We start from the raw sequence: 18,345 nt of genomic DNA, 5'->3' as shown, positions 1-18,345 counted from the left end.
GGGGTTTTTTTTGTGTGTGTCTTAGGTCCAACTTCAGTAATTTTCCAACATATTATATACTGCTTTATTATGAAATTAATTTCTATTTGATGCCTTAGACTGGCCTGTGGACCCCTTTTTACTTGGTAGCCCCTGAGAGATCTCCCTCTTTCCTCTGTGCTTAGTAGCATTTTTCTTCTCTTTTACAAAACCCATGCCATTTTGATGTTCTTGTCTTTTTTTTTGGGGGGGGGGGGCAGCTTAGAACTTAGCACAGTGTGTGGCACATAGTAATAGTTTAAAAAGTGCCTGTAGACAAACTGACTTCTTATAAGTTTCTTCCTGATAGCTGATACATTTTGTAGATAATTCACAGTGAACATCTTTCCTTAACTTGATGTACATTCCACTCAGCTCCTTACCTTGTTTTGAAGGTTCACTTACTCTAAGTTCCCTTAGAACAGAAAGCTGTTTTCTTTCTTTCTTTCTTTCTTTTTTTAGCATCTATGTTTCTCAATTATTAAAGAAAAACTTATTGCTTATGGCTTATTATATCAGCATATTCTGAATGGATGGAGGAAAAAGCATTTTAAGTACATATTATGACCCAAACACAGTATTAGGTACTGAGTATATAGATAAATTTAAAGCAAATAAAGTTCCTGTTCTCAAGGAGCTAATATGGGGAAACAATACACATAACTGAAGGGGGGGGGGAGGGAAAGGGCTAGGGCTGGATGTCTTCAGGGATGGTGAGTTAGGCCATAGGAGATTAGATTGACACACCCCTTCCAGGAACAATGGCAGAGTTGATGTGATCATGATTTCCCTTCCTCTCCCCACCCCAAACCCAGAAGGAAGAGACCCTAATACCACAATAACAAATTAAATAATGTGAGTCTTTTCTAAATTTAGTTTCCACTAGTACTTTAAAGGGTTATAGTGCACATAAGTGCTCCCCCCTAAACTTCTGATGGTTGGATAATAAGATTTGTCTATTCTATGCAGCTTGGGATGACTAAGTCCTAATCCTTTCAATACACTAAATGTTGAACTAACTTTTCAATATAGGAAGCATAGTCTTTAATATGATGTTGGGTTTTTTTTTTTTAACTGAATGAAACAAAATTTAATCTTGATTCCTTGTTGCAAAATACTTCTTTGGAAAGTTGATTTTGATTTTTAATTTTTTAAAAATATTGTCACTAATGACTATAGTAGAAAAAAAGATCTTTTAAAATACTTTTAATCTTTATTGCATCAATTTATAGGTACAGTTGTACCTACTGTATCTTTTCTCTAATTAGAGGTGGCACAGAGACTGGCTCATTACTTCTGCTTAATGAGCCAGGCTCCATGCCACCTCTCTAATCAGAAAAGAGATAGGTACAGAATGTTCCTATGGACTTATTATAAATCATTCTTTTTTTTTTTTTAATCAAAAAATTAAGTCACTGCTCTCCATACTTTTGTCCATATCCAAGATGGTTTCATTCAGGAAAGGTAATTGTGCAAGAGAGATCACTGTGAGCTGAATTAAGGGAGCTCTCATGCAATTCAGGACCGGCTGTCTTTGCCTCAATGCTTACACTGTCTCACACAGAGGTAGCTCAGATGATGGCCTATGGCCAGTTCCTCCCACCCTTCTGATCAGAATGTGTCCTCCCTTTCTATCTGGGAAGGCACTGTGCTGTGGCATTAGGCAGACACCTCACTTCAGACCCCAGTTTATGGTACTGGGCATGACAGGGGCTGGATTTCCACATGTGAGTTCTCAGATGGTTCTTAGCACCTGGAAGATGCTATTTTTTTTCTTCCTTTTTCCCTCCCTCCTTCCTTCTCTTCCTTTTCTTCCTTCCTTCTTTCCTTCCTTCCTTCCTTCCTTCCTTCCTTCCTTCCTTCCTTCCTTCCTTCCTTCCTTCCTTCCTTCCTTCCTTCCTTCCTTCCCTTCTTCTCTCCTCCTCTTTGTTCTTCTTCTTATGCTATTTTTGAAATGAGCAAGAATGAAAATTTTGTTTTTGTAGCTGCTATAGTTTTAATAGCCTCCTGTGACAAAGAAAAAACAAGTTAACAAAATTTACATTTCACTGCAACTTAAGCAATTTTAGGAGAGTTCTATTTAATCATATTAATCTTTATTATATTTTGTAGAAAAACTGTCAGTCTAACTGCAAAATATTATTGTAAGAACAGCTGAAAATTATTTATATACTTAGCCATCAGAACTAGATCTGTGATTTCACTGATAGAAGGAATTACTCCAGTGAGGAATCTTCCTCCCACAAAGCAGGCCAGTTCTTCCCACTCAGTCTCTCCCAGTAACTTCTCTATAACACATGATTTTGCAGTTTTCTAGAGAGCTCTAAGGATTAATGTGATTTTATCCAAAGTATAACAGGGAATGTGTGTCCGAGATGCAACTTAAACATACTCTTTTTACCTTCAAGGGCAGCTCTTTATTATTATGCCCCATTGCTGCCAGATGTTTAATGTATTTAATCTTGTTTGGCATTCACAACTACCCTGCAAGGTGAGTGCTATTGTTATTTCCATTTTAAAGGTGAGGAAGCTGAGGTTTGGGGGGGGGGGGGGGGGATTCCTTACCCAGGGTCACACAGGATCAAGTGTCAAGTGGAATTTAAAATACTGTGACACTGACTGTCTTGGGTCTTCCTAGCTCCTAGTCCAACTCACTATTAGCTATTTCTTATTTAGTTTTATATTCTATTTTTAAAAAAATCAATTCTTCCCATTTACTCTGCTTTCTAGATCTAGACCTATTTCCTTCCATCCAACCATGCAGATGTACCAGGGGGAATCTGGTGATGAAATTACAGTGAGTCTTGGGGCAACTCACAGTATGGAGCTTTTCTCACAATATGAGTACAATCACTTTTAGAGTTAGAAATCTGAAATAGGTGTTGAAGAAATCTAATGATCAGATATTCACATGTCTGCTGATGCTCTAAGTTTTGCTTCAGAGATGGGAAGTCCTTTCAGGTGAAGGCTACATCTTACATGGTATCTGATCCAGAAGGTCACTGATTATCAATGAATCAAAAAAGTTAATCCTACTCACAATGTCAGGTTTTTATTAGAACACATAGGAGGAAACAACTAGGAAATAAAGAATTAATATCTGCAAGTACTTTCTTCTTCTTCTGGGTTCCCTATTCTCTATTTGCTCAACCTCACTGGTATTTTCTGAATTCCTGAATTAGATGGCATCTGCCACCCTCCACTTGGCCACAAATTGTGAATGAGACATCTATCCCCTCTTTTATCAGCCTAGAGAGAATTGGAATTTTTCAGAAGAAAGTTTTACTAGAAAGCAAAAGCAAAAGAAAACACATTTGTAGAAATGTTTATAAATCAGCTTTTTACCCTAATCTAAATAAAATCTAGTTATAGATTGACTTAATTGACATAGTAGTCCTCTGTTCCTTTTAGTTTTTTCAGTTTTTATTCAGACATCTAGTCTCAGGTAAGTGTAACTCTCAGACTTTGTGAAAATCTCAATCCCCTTATGAATTTTATCACTTGTTATGGGCCTACAACTCCATCTTCTGAGCTCTGTTATATTGTCTTGGTAGACAGACACTATGCTAATCTTCTAGGTATTTTCTGGAGTCCAGTCTAGGCTCCTTCCCTTGCTCTACTCCATTTGTATATATTCATCTATATGTGCACATATGAATATACAAGACAGATATTATATAATTGGGAGAGGAAGCTGGGGAAGGGAAACTTATTTTAGGAAATTCTTCATTTAAAAAGTAATGCTTGAAGGGAGAAGCATAATTTTCAGAATTCAAAATCTTGCAAAAATGAATGTTATAAATAATCTTTACCTTTACTTTGAAAAATAAAATACTATTAAGTTGGGGTGATGTATGTGTATGTGAAGAAAGTAGTGATTGATCTGGACCTTGAAGAAAATTAAGGATTTTGAGATGTAGAAGTGAACATGGATAAGTCTTCCTGACTCCAAGCTGAGCACTCTATATACTGTACCACCTGGCTGCCCTACTGTAATATTTACATAATGGAATGAAGATAATATAATTTGAGGAAGGAGAGAGCACTAATTAGGGGGGCCAGAAAAGCTCCCCATGGGGAGTAGAAGCTTAAATGAAAATGGAAGAAAGATCTTTAAGAAGCAGATGTGAGGAAGCACATAATCTAGACATAAGGGATTCCTTGTTTGAAGGTCAGAGGCAGGAGATAAGTGGAATTTTGGATTCATTAAACAACTAATAATCCAGTTGGGCTAGAATGTAGAGTGCATGTAGAAAGACATTGAGTGAGATCACAGTTAAACAAGAATAGAAAGAGACTATGAAGTGCTTTTCATATTGAATTAAATAAAGGAGTTTGCATTTTATCCTACAGTTAGTTGATAATCATTTATTATGCACTTACTGTATGCAAGCACAATGTTAACTAAGTGGGGATATGAAGAAAAACAGAAGACAGTTGCTCCTTTCTCAGAGCTTACAATCTAATGGGAAAGACAACAAACAAACAAATATGTACAAACAGAATATATATTGGATAAACAGGAACGGAATGAAAAGACACTAGAATTAAGAGATGAGAAAGGCTTCCTATAGAAGATGGAATTTCAATTGGGACTTAAGAAAGCCAGGGAATCCAGGAAGCAGAGATGCAGAGGGAGAGTATTTCAGATTTGAGAAAAAATGCTATGTCAAGAGATGGAGTATCCTATCTATCTATCTATTCCAGTGGTACTAGATCAAAGATTCCATAATAGAGAGTAAGGTGTGAAAAAAATGGAAAGATGGGGAGTGGGTTTTGAATGCCAAACAAAGGATTTAATATTTAATCTTTTTTTTTTGCGAGGAAGTGTTAAGTGTCTGGGGTCAGATTTGAATTCAGGTCCTTCTAACTTCAGGGCTGTTGCCCTATTCATTGTGCCATCTAGCTGCCCCCTTTATATTTGATCTTGAAGAAATAAGAAGCCACAAAAGTGTGAGTGGAGAATGACCTGATCAAATTTGTACTTTAAGAAGTCATTGAAGGCTTTTAAGAAGGGAAGTGACATGGTTAAATCTACACTTTAGGGAACTTATTTGGTAGCTTATGTAGATGACAGATTGGAGAAAGAAGCCTGAAAATAGATGTACCGATTAGGAAGCTATTACAAATTCATGTGAGAGGTGAGGAGGGACTGAATTAGGGTGATGGTTGTATCAGTCTAGAAACTGAGATGCAAGCCAAGAGCTATGATAGACATAAAATTGAAAAGTCTTAACAAAAAATCAGATAAGGAAAAGTAACAGTGACTAAACATCAAAGATGACTGAGGTGACCTTTTGAACAAGTGAAATAATCATACTCTTCTCAACAGAAAAAAGATAATTTTGAAAGAGATGTATTTGTGAGAAAAAGGATTCCTGTTGTAAGCAAGTCATCCAAGTAGAAATATCCACATGATGATGTGTTTATTACACTTCAAAAAAGTTAGAACTGGATATATAAATTCAATATCCAATCAACTATCAAAATTTGAATTCTCTACCTCCACAACACATCTCTTGTCCATCCCTTTTCCTCCCATCACAGCTACCACCTTGTTTCACAGATTCCTCACTTTTGTCACTGACTATTGCAAAATCCTTCATTTGGTCTCCCCACCCCAACTATCTCCTCATTCTAATCTGTTAATTATGTAGCTATTGCATGATTTTTGTAAAACTCAAACCTGACCATATCATTTTCCTACTCCAACTTCAGTGATGTCCCGTTGATTACCTTTGGGATAAAATTTAATCTTCTATTTTATATTTAAAGTCCTGCCAATGTGACTCCAATCCTGCCTTTCCAGCCTTCTTATATATACTCCATGTACAATATATCTAGCAAAACTGTCCATTTTAATATTTCTTATACATAGTACTCCATCTATCTCTAGGCAATACTCTGGGAGATCAAAACATTGTTGTTGAGTTTAGTCATGTCCAACCCTTTATAATCCTATTTGGACTTTTTTTTGGGGTAAAAATACTAGAGTGGATTGCCATTTCCTTCTCCAGCTCATCTTACAGATGAGGTAACCAAGGCAAGAAGGGTTAAGAGACTTGCCCAGGGTCACATAATTAATACTCTGAAGTCGAATTTGCACTCAGATCTTTTTGACTCTAGGCTAGGGTCTTCTAGCTGCCTGTAACAACAATAAGAGAGGCAGCACTCAGTACTCTGGAAGATTAAAAATATATGATTTCTGTCTTCAGTTTTAATGGAGGAATATAAAATATATAGAAAAAAGACAATGCAAAGTAAATGTGACAAATCTCTAGTATATGCTAGGTAGGTTACCAAGTGCTAGGGATATGACAGACCAAAAAAATTCAATCTGTGTCTTTGAGAAGCTTATATTTTAAATAGGATAGATGCCATGTACAAATTACATACTTTATACAAAGGTAGTTTTGCAAAAAAGAGTACTGACATTTGGAGAATGGGCAGGAAAAGCTTCATGAGGGTGGCCCTCTACCTGAGATTTGATGGAATCCAGGAATTTTAAGAGGTGAAGATTGAGAGTGAATGCATAGAAAGCTTAGAGAAAGATAGTAATGATTGGGGAGCAAGGCAGACATTTCAATTGAAAAAACATTCAATAAAAGCTTCTTGAAGAAAACCATAATTAAGTTAAATTTTCAAGAATGAGCAGGATTTTTAACAGAAATGTGATATGAATGCCATTCCAGGTGGATAGAAACACATGAGTAAAGACATAGAGCTGAGAAAGTATAGATATTTTTAGAGAATGATGAGTTGTTCACGTTGGCTGGAGTGTTGCTGGGCACATGGAAGGAGGGAAAGTTGGTATGGAAAATGGGTGAGCATCAAATCATGGAGTACACTGATGCCAGGATAAGGAGTTTAGACTTCATATAGTAGGCAATGGGAATCTACTGCAAATGTTTCATTGTGGAAGTACTATAACCAGAACCTTAATAAGATTATTCTGATAGCTATATGTGTGATTAATTAGAAAAAGGGAGACAGTGGAGGTAGATAGAGAAGTCAAGAAATTAATCAATACTCCAGGCATAGTTACAAAATTTTGAATTGGAAGGAACCTCAGTGGCCGTCTACTCCAAACTGTACCTCAACAAAATGTTCACAATAGCATAGACAACAAATTGCCATGTAGCTTCTGCTTTCAGACCTTCAGTTTGGTCCAATACACTGCTTCTCCAGATAGCCCATTTCAGTTTTAGACCAATTCAGTTAGGGTATATATATATATATATATATATATATATATATATACACACACACACACACAAACACACACACAAAATCACAATGTATATATATGCACATATGCATGTACCTGTCCATGTATATGTATGTCTATGTATACATACATTCATGTATACATCCCCCCCACATATATATAGTTTTTTGTCCATCGTGACAAAATCACCACTTACAGCATCTCATTCTGCCCTTCTCAGGCAGAACACAATGTGTCTAATCCTTCTTTTAACTTGCATCCTTTCAAATGCTCAAAACACTGCTATTCCATCTTGCCTCACAATGACAGAAGAAAATCATGAGTTTGGCTTTGAAGGGAACAAGGATGGCAGTGTTTAGTTTAAGATACTTGTGGGGAAGCTAGAGAGAGATAACAAGCAGACAGCTAGAAATGGGAGTTTCTTTGATAGGTAAAGAGATTGCAATTGGAAATAGATTAGAAGTCTTTTACATGGCATTAATTGTAAAAGCCATGGAAATGGATAGAATCATATAGGAAAAGAGTGTAGAGATCAAAAAAAGTTCCAGCACAGAGATTTGGGAAATATTTTAATTTGGGTGAAAAGAGGTTTTAGAACTGGTAGTGGTTGTGGAGAAGATATGTGAAGTGGGTATGCAGAGAGAATTGCAACCAGTGAAGGGAACATACTGGAAGTACTTAGAGAGTAAGAAGTACTCAGTCTTTGCTTACAAACCTCTAGGTAGTGAGGAGCTACTATTTCTCTAGGCAGCCCATTCTAAGTTTGTACAGTTTTAATTGTCATAAGGTTTTCTTTACTCTGAGTCAGAATCTTCCTTTTTCTAATCATAGCTTTTAATATGGCCCTCTCAAGTCAAGAAGGATGTTTTTGTTAGTCAACAAGTATTAAGCTCTCACTATGTGCAAGAAATTGTGGAAAGGCTATTTTTTTTTCCTTTCTACTTCTACCTGACAGTTTCTGGAAGTAATTTATATATTCCTTTTAAGTCTTGTCTTCAGTATAAATTTTCCAAGTTCTCTTGACCAATCCTCATATGTTAGAATCACAAGACCTTTCCAAATTCTAGTTTTCATTCTTTAGTTTTACTTTAGTTTAGCAACGTCTTTTTTTAAAATATGGAGAGTCATAGAAGCAAAGGGATTTTAAAAAGGAAGGGGTTCTTAATGAAGTCAGATGTTACAAACAGGTTGGAGAACAAGGGGATTGATAGGCCACTGGAGAAAAGAAAAAAAAGGACTGAGAAGTCCTATTGGCCTTTGAAATAACAAGTTTAGTAGAATGGTTGAGAAAGAATCCATATTGTATGAGGCAACTGGCAAGAATGCTAAATTTGGAATCAGAGATTATATATAGGGAGGTAGTTATTAAATGACTTAACATGTAACTTGGTGTAGGAACAAAATCTCCAATCTTTGAAAATCCTAATGATTTTGGTCCTGTAATCAAGTAAATAGTTTCAGTTCATTCTTCATGAGACTTATGATGCCACTGAGTATATCTGCTTTTTGTGGGATAATGATTCTTTTCCAAATCACCTTTTGTTCCGATTAGTATCTTAGATTGTTTAATCAGATTTTCCACACTGAGTATAACTTAGTGTGTCACCTGGTTGCATGTTGCTCTACTTCTCTTAACTCATTACTTAGTCTGTGGATGGTCAGTAATGATTTCCTGATATGAGTCATGTCTGTTCATTGTTTGGTTTATATCATTTTGGGCCCTCTTTGCCACAGGAGCATTTTTCAAGAAAGCCTCTCCTAAGAATATTTGTTCCAATGAACACTTGTTGACTTAAATTAAAACTGGCAGCAAGGATAAGAGTGAGTAAGGTCCATCTTTATGCCCATGTCCTTGGAGGTTTTTTAATAGCTCACTTACTAAAATATAATTCTATGCTGTTGAGTAGATGATTCACAATTTATCAAGGACTTTGGAGGAATCTCTCTAGGTGCTTTGTTAAATTTCAAGGTATAGATTACAACCATATTATAATGCAGCACAAAGAACAATTGGGAGACCTGGTATCAAGGTCTGGCTTTGACATTCACTAGCTGTGTAACCTTGGGCTTATGACTCTGGTTCTCTGGATTACAATTCAACTGTAAAATGAGGGAATTAGACTAGGTGACCTCCTTTTTAGCTCTAATATTCCATGATTTGGACAAATTTCTACTTTTCTGGGTGATGAAGTCCAACATTTCCTGTTAGGATGATTTCTATTTTATGATAAATAAAAGTGAGATATGGGTGCTAATTTTCCTACTAGAAGTTTTTGAGTGACTGTGACAAAGATTTAAACAGTTATAAGATAGGTGATACTCTTCAACACTGGCTCATTCTTTGACCATACCATTTTTGTCATTTTTGCTTTGCTCATTTTGATATTTTGACTATTCACATCAACAACTAGACTGTTAAAATTCAAGTTTTCTTTACTTTTACCAGTTGTGATATCTTTATTCTAAATAGTTTTTATAGGTTGAACAATGACTCTGAGAAGTAAGGAGTGCAATTATTAATGACTCCATTTTAGAGATAATAAAAACATTTGTGACTTTAATAGGATAAAGTTTTTAAGTGTCACAAATGTTGTGGGTAAGTCATTAACTCACATCTTCCTCTGTAAAATGAAAGAGTTGCATTAAATAACATCTAAGGACCCTTCTAGATCAAAATTCAATGGGTGTCACATATCAATGAATATCTTAGCTAGGAACCTTCTCAACTTTATTATTTACAGAAAAGACTATTGATATCCTTGCAAAGAAATCCCAGATATGAATGTTTAATGATAGGTGTTAGAATGTTTAGATCTGTAGGAATCTGATGAGGACACAGTGAGAGAAAAAGGTGTATCATGAATATGTTTCACTACTATCCTTCTAAAAATATTTCCATTTGATTTCTCCCCGCCCCTACCTTGGTATGTCAGAATGGAATAATCTGTAATATATGTATTTCTGCAGGTTCAGAGCAATTTATTGGAAGAATGCAAGATTTTCGATTATACCAAGTGGCTCTTCCAAACAGGTAAACAGGTATAGTCTTGTAAAGCTCCAGAAGGATGTGAATAAATGCTGAATTCACTTAAATAAGAATAGAGTGAAAATCATAGCATTTTTCATCTTTACAGTATCTTGCAAACATCACATAATTAATGTTTATTGTGTTTGCTCTGGGCTGTAGTCTGTGACTGTTCCCCCACCTTATTCCACTGGGTAATGCTTTAAAATATGCAATTGATCAAATACTTGACAAAGGACTTTCTCTAGGAAAACTTAAGTTAGAAACAAGCTATGTTATACTACTTGGCATACCCTTTTGAAATATTTTCTGAATAGCCTGTGGGAAATAATGCCTAATGATTTTTATGAAATTGCCAGACTTTCCTTTTAGAGCCATTTCATTGAGTATATTGTTCTTCATATTTGGAATGTGAAATGATGAGAATGGTTAAGATATTTGGAACTGCAAGGAAAGACTAAAGGCTTATTTTACTTGGAGAAAAGAAGATTGAGTTACCTAAAGGTTATTGTATAATTGATACCTTCCATCCCCTTCCACAGTAGATTATAGGTCCCTTGAGGACTGAAATATTTTGTTCTTGCATCTTTGACTTGTACATCTAGGTGGTGCCATTGATAGAGGGATAGACCAGCCCTGGAATCAAGAAGATTTGAGTTCAAATTCTACCTCAGACAGTTAACTAACTGTGTAACCTCTTTGGGGCAAGTCACTTAACTAAGACTTTTATCTTTGTACCTCAATTTCCTTAATTGAAAAATGGGGATCATAAAACCTCTTAAGATTGTTGTGTGGATCAAATGAAATAATACTTGTAAAGCACTTAGCATAGTGTCTGTGACATGATATCTGCTAAGTAAATGTTTATTTCCTTTCCTTCCCAATGCACTACAATTATAAGTATTTGTCACTAGGATTGTAGTCTAATCTAAAGCACTACTGCCTATCACATGGAAGGTGCTTAATATATGCTTATTTTCTCTCCCCTCCTGCAACATCTACCACAGTCTTATACATAATAGATGGTTAAAAAATGTCTGTTAAATTCGATTAAATTGATTTCATTATTTCTTTAAATAAATGAGAAATAAATTTATGCTAACTATAAGAACAATTTCCTGAGGTTGAATCAAAAAATATTCTTTAAAGATAATGCAAAAAACAGGATGAATTTTCTTTAGCTTAAGCATCTTCACCAATGTGCCAACTGCCCTTTTATGATTTTTTTTCTTATCTTTATGTTTCTATGATGAAATGATCTGTTTAAGGAGTAGATCCTATTGATTCTATTGACTAGAAAATAAGATGAAATGAATCCATATTGCTTCAGTGTGGTTGTTTAGTCATATTTTAGTTATGTGCAACTCTTTATGATGCCCTCTGAGTTTTGTGTGTGTGATTAAGTAATTTTCCCACACAGCTGGTAATTGTCTGAATCCAGACTTGAACAAATGAAGATGAGTCTTCCTGACTCCAGTCCCAACACTCTATCCATTGTATCAGCTAACTATTGATTGCTTCAGTGAGGATCTAGATTGTTAAAGTGAACTACTTAATAACTGAAGATTCTTGATAATCCTCATGCAAATTGTCTGTGGCTTAGATTCTTTTCTAAAATTGAGAATCACTGGGAGATTATAATTCCATTCCATTAGATTGAATTTCTATTTAGGATGATTCCAGGCAGCCTTTACTGAGGACCTACTTTGTGACAGACACTATGTTAAATGTTGGAGATGCAAAAAAATTCCTGCCCTCCAGAAACTTAATCTCCTACTGTGGTTTGGCTGATTAGACAAAAGTCTTTCATTACTGAATGTAATCAAAGGCTGCCTAAATGTAATTTGATACCAGAACACATTTCAAAGGGAAGATTTTTTTTAATCCCTATTCAATTTTATTGTATGCTACCTTTGCCTGAATTTCTATGTTCTGCAGTTCTTCTTTTGGTATTTATGAACCAAATGAAGTTTTCTCTTGAGAGAAAGGATGAACTATGTTATCTTCTTTGATCCCCATGCAAAACAAGTCTACTGATGTAATTTAAAGGAAATGATGTGATTTATTAAAATTGATCACCAAACACAGAAACGATCTGCCATGTCAAGTTTTTTTTTTCTTTTTCTAGAACATATTGGAGAACACATCTGTCCTCCTTTTTTATCTTTATAATATCTGGTTAATGCAATTAAACAATGTGAGGAAATTGGAAATTACAGGGGGTTGAGGACTCCATATTCATACAATCTTTAATTCTTATTTAGAACAGGTATGTGGGCTCTTGATTATAAAAAAAATTACTTGCTTGGTATTTTCCCCCTTTTCTCTTCTGGCAGTATATATGGTATATAAGGCCAGGAGAGCAACTCAGGGTGCCAAGATCCGCAGTGATGAATCACAGGCAGAGACATTGGCATGGGGCCCTGGCTTTAGTTCCTTTCAGGCACATGTGAAAAGTCATTCAGAAATAAAAGTGGATGAAAGGTCAATTATTTGTTAATTCTCATGAATGATCTAGTGACCCTATCTGTATCTGATAAAGAAATTCTCCATCAGTTTTTTTTTTTTTGTATTGTTGATTTTATAAATAAACTACATCAATGGAATGAACTCTTACTAAATTAATATTGCCACATCAATTACTCTAAATGAGTAGGAAAAAAAGTCATAATATGCTGATGTTTAATTATAGTGACTCACAATCTCATTAATACCTTGAATGATGTCTGCTGCTGAAGGTCTGAAGGTGGGCCGGTTTGTACTTTTTTTTTTTTTTTTTTTAGTGTTTTTCCCCTGTGAATGCATTCCCTTGTCAGGAATGTGTTTGAGAGGTGATATTGTGCAGTGAAGAGAGCAATGAGATCAATCAGACACTTGGTTTGAGTTTTGATTCTATCAATGAATAACTGTATTACCTTGAGCAAAAGGCTTCATTTCTCTGAGTTTTAATTGCTTGCACAAAGAGTGGGCCGGGGCCATTCTTTCTCCAAGCATATATATCAATATCTCCATCCACAATTAAAAAATCACATGTGAAATTATGCAAAACATTTTCATAAAAGTCAAGTTGTGAAAGAAAACATAGATTTCTCATCCCAATGAAAATAAAAATCATCAAGAAAAATTAAGTTAAAAATAATGAAAGATAGAAAAATAGAAAATGCTTTGATCCCTATTCAGACTCAATCAGTTGCTTCTCTGAATATGGACAGGGTTTTTTCCATAAGTCTTTCAGAGTAGTGGTGGATCATTGTACTAATGAGAATAACAAAGTCATTTACAGCTGGGTCATCCCAGAACTTTGCTATTACTTTGTATACAGTAAATTTCACTTGTTTATGGAGGTCTTTCCAGGTTTTTTTCTCTGTGAGCATCCTGCTCATCATTTCCCACAGAACAATAATATTCCATCAGAGAAACTTGCTTTGAAATTTTTATTTTTACAATTACTATTTCTAATTGTATCCCCCCCCCATTTATTCTCTCTCCTTTCACTTTGTCCCTCCTCAAAAATATTTTGCCATTGACTCTTCCTCCCCCAATTTGCCCTCTCTTTTATCACCTTCCCCCCTCTCTATATCCCATTCCTCTCCTGTTTTCTTGCAGGGTAAGATAGATTTCTATAATTCTATTGAGAATGTATGCTATTTTATTTTTGAGCCAATTCCAATGAGAGTAAGATTCATTCACCTTCTCCTGCCCCTCTTCCTCTTAGTTGTGAAAGCTGTTTCTTGTCTTGTTATTTTTTTTTTTATTGCAGATAATTTTCACCATTCTACTTCTCCTTTTCCTTTTTTCAAAGTGTATTCCTCTCTCACCCCTTAATTTCATCATTTTTTTAAAAAAGAGATTATCTCTTCATATTCAACTCATACTTGTGTTCTCTGTCTATATACACCTATAACTGCCATAATAATAAGATAGTTCTTTTTTATTATTATTATAACTTTTTATTTACAAGTTATATGCATGGGTAATTTTACAGTATTGACAATTGCCAACACTTTTGTTCCAATTTTTCCCCTCCTTCCCCCCATCCCCTCCCCCCGATGACAGGTTGACCAATACATGTTAAGTATGTTAAAGTATAAATTAAATACAATATAAGCATACATGTCCTAACAGTTATTTTCCTGTACAAAAAGAATTGGAGTTTGAAATAGTGTACTATTAGCCTGTGAAGGAAATTAAAAATGCAGGCAGACAAAAATAGAGGGATTGGGAATTCTATGTCATGGTTCATAGTCATCTCCCAGAGTTCTTTCACTGGATGTAGCTGGTTCAGTTCATTACAGCTCTATTGGAACTGATTTGATTCATCTCATTGCTGGAGATGGCCACGTCCATCAGAAGTGATCATCATATAGTATTGTTGTTGAAGTATATAATGATCTTCTGGTCCTGGTCATTTCACTCAGCAATAATAAGATAGTTCTAATGAGTTACATATATTATCCTTGCATGTAAAAATGTAAACAGATAAACCTTATTAAGTTCTTTATGATATTATTTACCTGATTACCTCTTTGTGCTTCTCCAGAGTCATGAATTTGAATATCAAAATTTCCATTCAGCTCTGGTTTTTTCATCACAAAAGCTTGAAAACCCTCTGAAGGATTATATTCAGTTTTGATGGGTAGGTTATTCTTGGTTGCAATCCTAGCTTCATTGCTCTCTGGTATATCATATTCCAAGCTGCTAAATCATGTGTTATCTTGACTGTGGCTCCACTATAATTGAATTGTTTGTTTTTGGATGCTTACAATATTTTCTCCTTGACCTGAGGGTTCTGGAATTTGACTATAATATTCCTGGGAGTTTTTATTTTGGGATCTCTTTCAAGGAAATGATTGGTAGATTCTTTCAATTTCTATTTTACCCTTTTACTCTAGAATATCAGGCCAGTTTTTCTTGATAATTTCTTGAAAGATGATGTCCAGACTTTTTTGATCATGACTTCCAGGTAGACCAATAATTTTAAAATTATCTCTCCTGGATCTATTTTCCAGGTCAGTTGTTTTTCAATGCAATGTTTCACATTTTTTTCTATTTTAAAAATTTTTTTGGGGGGAATTTTGCTTTATTGTGTCTTGATTTTTCATAAAGTCATTAGTTTCCATTTGCTTAATTCTATTTTTAAAGGAATTCCCAGTTGACCCTTTTTGCTTTTTAAGGTGTTCTTCTCCTCATTAGATTTTTTTGTTTTTGTACCTTTCTCAATTCTTTCCTTAATTTTCTCTCTCTCTTACTCAAAAGTCCCTTTTTCAATGGCCTGAACCCAGTTCTTATTTTTCTTGTAAGCTCTGGATGTAAGGGCTTTGACTTTGTTATCATATTAATGTGTGTTCTGATCCTTTTTGTCACCATAACTTTCAGTGTCAGAAACTTTATTTTTTTGTTTTTTCTACTCATTTTCCTAGCCTATTACTTTGCTTTTAATTCTTTGTTAAAGTAGGTCTCTGTTTCCAGAGCGCATTGTCCCAGGCTTCAGGGGGTTTGTGCAGCTGTTTACAGAATCTAATCACAAGCACTTTTCTGCCCTGGAGCTGTTAGGTGTGTCTCTCTCTGCTCCATAGCAGTTGAAGGATATAGTGTGCTGGCCGGGGCTGGGGCTCCACTGACTGGGGCTGTGCCGGGATTGCATCCCAAACTCCCACCTTATTGCTATAGATCCTCTCTATTGATCTTCTGAGTCCTTCCTAGTGTCCAGGTCCAGTAGCCTTTATATCTGCTGCTGATTGAGAGGTCCCCTCATTGATGCTGGGGTCCAGACCTGTACTGTGTCTCTGAGCTGAGAGGTGTGGAAGCCACCATTACTGTCACTGATTCAGAGGTTGGGCCCTGGCTGGGATTGGGGTTGGGTCCTGCGCTGCATGTTAGACTCTCACCCTGGTGTCACAGATCTTTTCTGCTGAGCTTCAAAGTTGCCTTCGGCTGGAAAACATTCTATTCCATTTTCCTGGCTGTGATGCTCTATCATTTGTTTAGAGTAATTATTTAAAGGAATTTGGAGCAGTTTGGAGGAGAGACTGGGCAAGTTCCTGCCTTTACTCTACCATCTTGGCTCCATCTCCATCTGTTCTGATTTTAGCCCCTAACTGTGGTATGTACTTATTCTGGTTCAGATCCATATGGGCCTTTAGTGGGACAGAACAGCATCTTAGATTATTGAGTAATAATATTTTCACATAACTATGATTGATCTTTGAGGAAATACGGAAAAAGAGAATCTAGAAGATCATAAATTGGGAAAAAATTGTCTTAATTTTTAAAAAAAAGAGAAGGTAGCTAATAATAGCTAACATTTATATAGTGCTTTAATGTTTACAAAGAGTTTTGAACATATATTTTCTCATTCGATCCCTTCAACAATCCTGGGATGTAGGTGCTATTTTTACCTCCATTTTACAGATGAGGAAACTGAGCCAAACTTGTTCAGTAGACATAAAACTGTTTTTAAGTCAAATTTGAATTTGGGTCCTTCTCATTAGAGGTGCAATTGCACCACCTGCCCATGAATAGATTCATAATGATTACATCAAACATTTTAGAATAGATTTTTAAGTGGATTGCTTCTGGGATCTTAAAAATAAAAGGAATAATTACTGGGTTCCAGCAAAGAATAATTGACCAACAATCAATAAACCTTTGCTAAGCATGTTCTATATGCCAGAAATTATAGTAAATACCTGGAAAGCAACTATAAGCAGAAAAAAATAGACCCTGCCCTCAAGGAGAGCATATAAATGGAAACTGAGAAAGTTGATGGAGGTATCTGATTAGTGAGGAGACAGAAGTATGATAGAGAGTCTGGAGTACATCATGGAGAATAATGAAACCTGGCTATCTTGGAAACACTCCTTATAAGGAGGTTCTGGGAGGAGTCATTTAATGAGAACAAGAGGCTGCAGGGGTAGAGAATGCTTGCAATACTTCATTTCCCAAGGCTGGAGTTAGGCTATATGATGAAAAGCTGGATCATGGTAGATGAAGTACAGAGTACAGCCTAGAGAGCGATCAGGTCAGATTAGTATCCTAATTTCTTTTTTTTTTTAATTGTACTAAACTTGTTTATCAGAATGACATGCAAAATCTATGTGAATTTCATCGAGTATTTGACAGTATCTCATAATATCCTTCTGCACAAATGAAGAAGTATAGGCAGGATACCTATGTGGATTGGAAATTGATCCTTCTTGGTATTCTTCGGGGCTTTGTCTTCAGTCTTATTCTGCTCAACATTTTTATTAATAACTTGGATAAAAGCATTTGGTGTTTAATGTGTAGCATATATGATAACTCTCATTCAATGCTAAAAATTCCTTTGGCTGGTTATTCTGAATGAATATTTGATACACAAACTAAACCACAGATAGAAATGATTTTGCATTGACAGTTGAAAGATATTTCTTTTTGAAATTAGCAATGTAGTTTTTTTTTCCCCTTTGGAATAAATAATAGAATCTCCAACTGGTGAGGGCTCTCAGAGATCACTTAGTCTAACCTGTAGCTGAGCACAAATGTCACCTACATCTTTGCTACAAAGATTCAATCAGATTCTACTTAAAAACATTTAGTGATGGGTAAGCTCAGTTTAAAGGGCAGCTAGGTAGTGCAGTGAACAGAATGGACCTAGAGTCAAAAAGACTTCAGTTTATAACTGGCCTCAGACATTAGCTAAGTGACTCTTTCAAGACGCTTATTATGCTCTGCCTCAGTTGAGGCAACACTTATTTTTGAGGATATTGTGAAGATCAAATGAGATATTTAGCATAGTGCCTGGCACATAATAAAGTATGTAATAAATACTTGTTACCTTTCTTTTCTGCTAGCCTAGTATGGCAAAAAATTTTCACTAGGACAATTGTCCAACTACTTTTTCCCATTCTATACTTTTGCAACTGACTGAATTTTTTGAAGTCAAATTTAAATATGTTTATTTTATTTTTTAAACAAATTTTATCTTAGACTTAACAACTTGTACTGGTCTTTAGTGATCTTTTTGGATCCTGAGTCTATTATTTAGGCAGCTAGTTGGTACATGCATAGAGCTGAAGAAAAGTAAAAAACACTA

The 18,345-nt window shown here is 35.4% G+C and overlaps 1 protein-coding gene across 1 annotated transcript in view; it reads left to right on the top strand.

The window, feature by feature from the left end:
• The window catches only part of LOC100915424 (usherin-like), a 254,245-nt gene that overhangs the window by 73,561 nt on the left and 162,339 nt on the right, over window positions 1–18,345 (top strand). The window contains exon 4 of the mRNA XM_031968582.1: window positions 10,214–10,277. Coding sequence (XP_031824442.1) covers window positions 10,214–10,277 — 64 coding nt within the window. The remainder of the gene's footprint in view (window positions 1–10,213; window positions 10,278–18,345) is intronic.

Source organism: Sarcophilus harrisii, chromosome 4 (genome assembly GCF_902635505.1).
Source record: "Sarcophilus harrisii chromosome 4, mSarHar1.11, whole genome shotgun sequence".
Classification (NCBI taxonomy): domain Eukaryota; kingdom Metazoa; phylum Chordata; class Mammalia; order Dasyuromorphia; family Dasyuridae; genus Sarcophilus; species Sarcophilus harrisii.
Note: the sequence above shows the minus strand (reverse complement) of the source record. Positions and strands in the feature narration are given on the sequence as shown.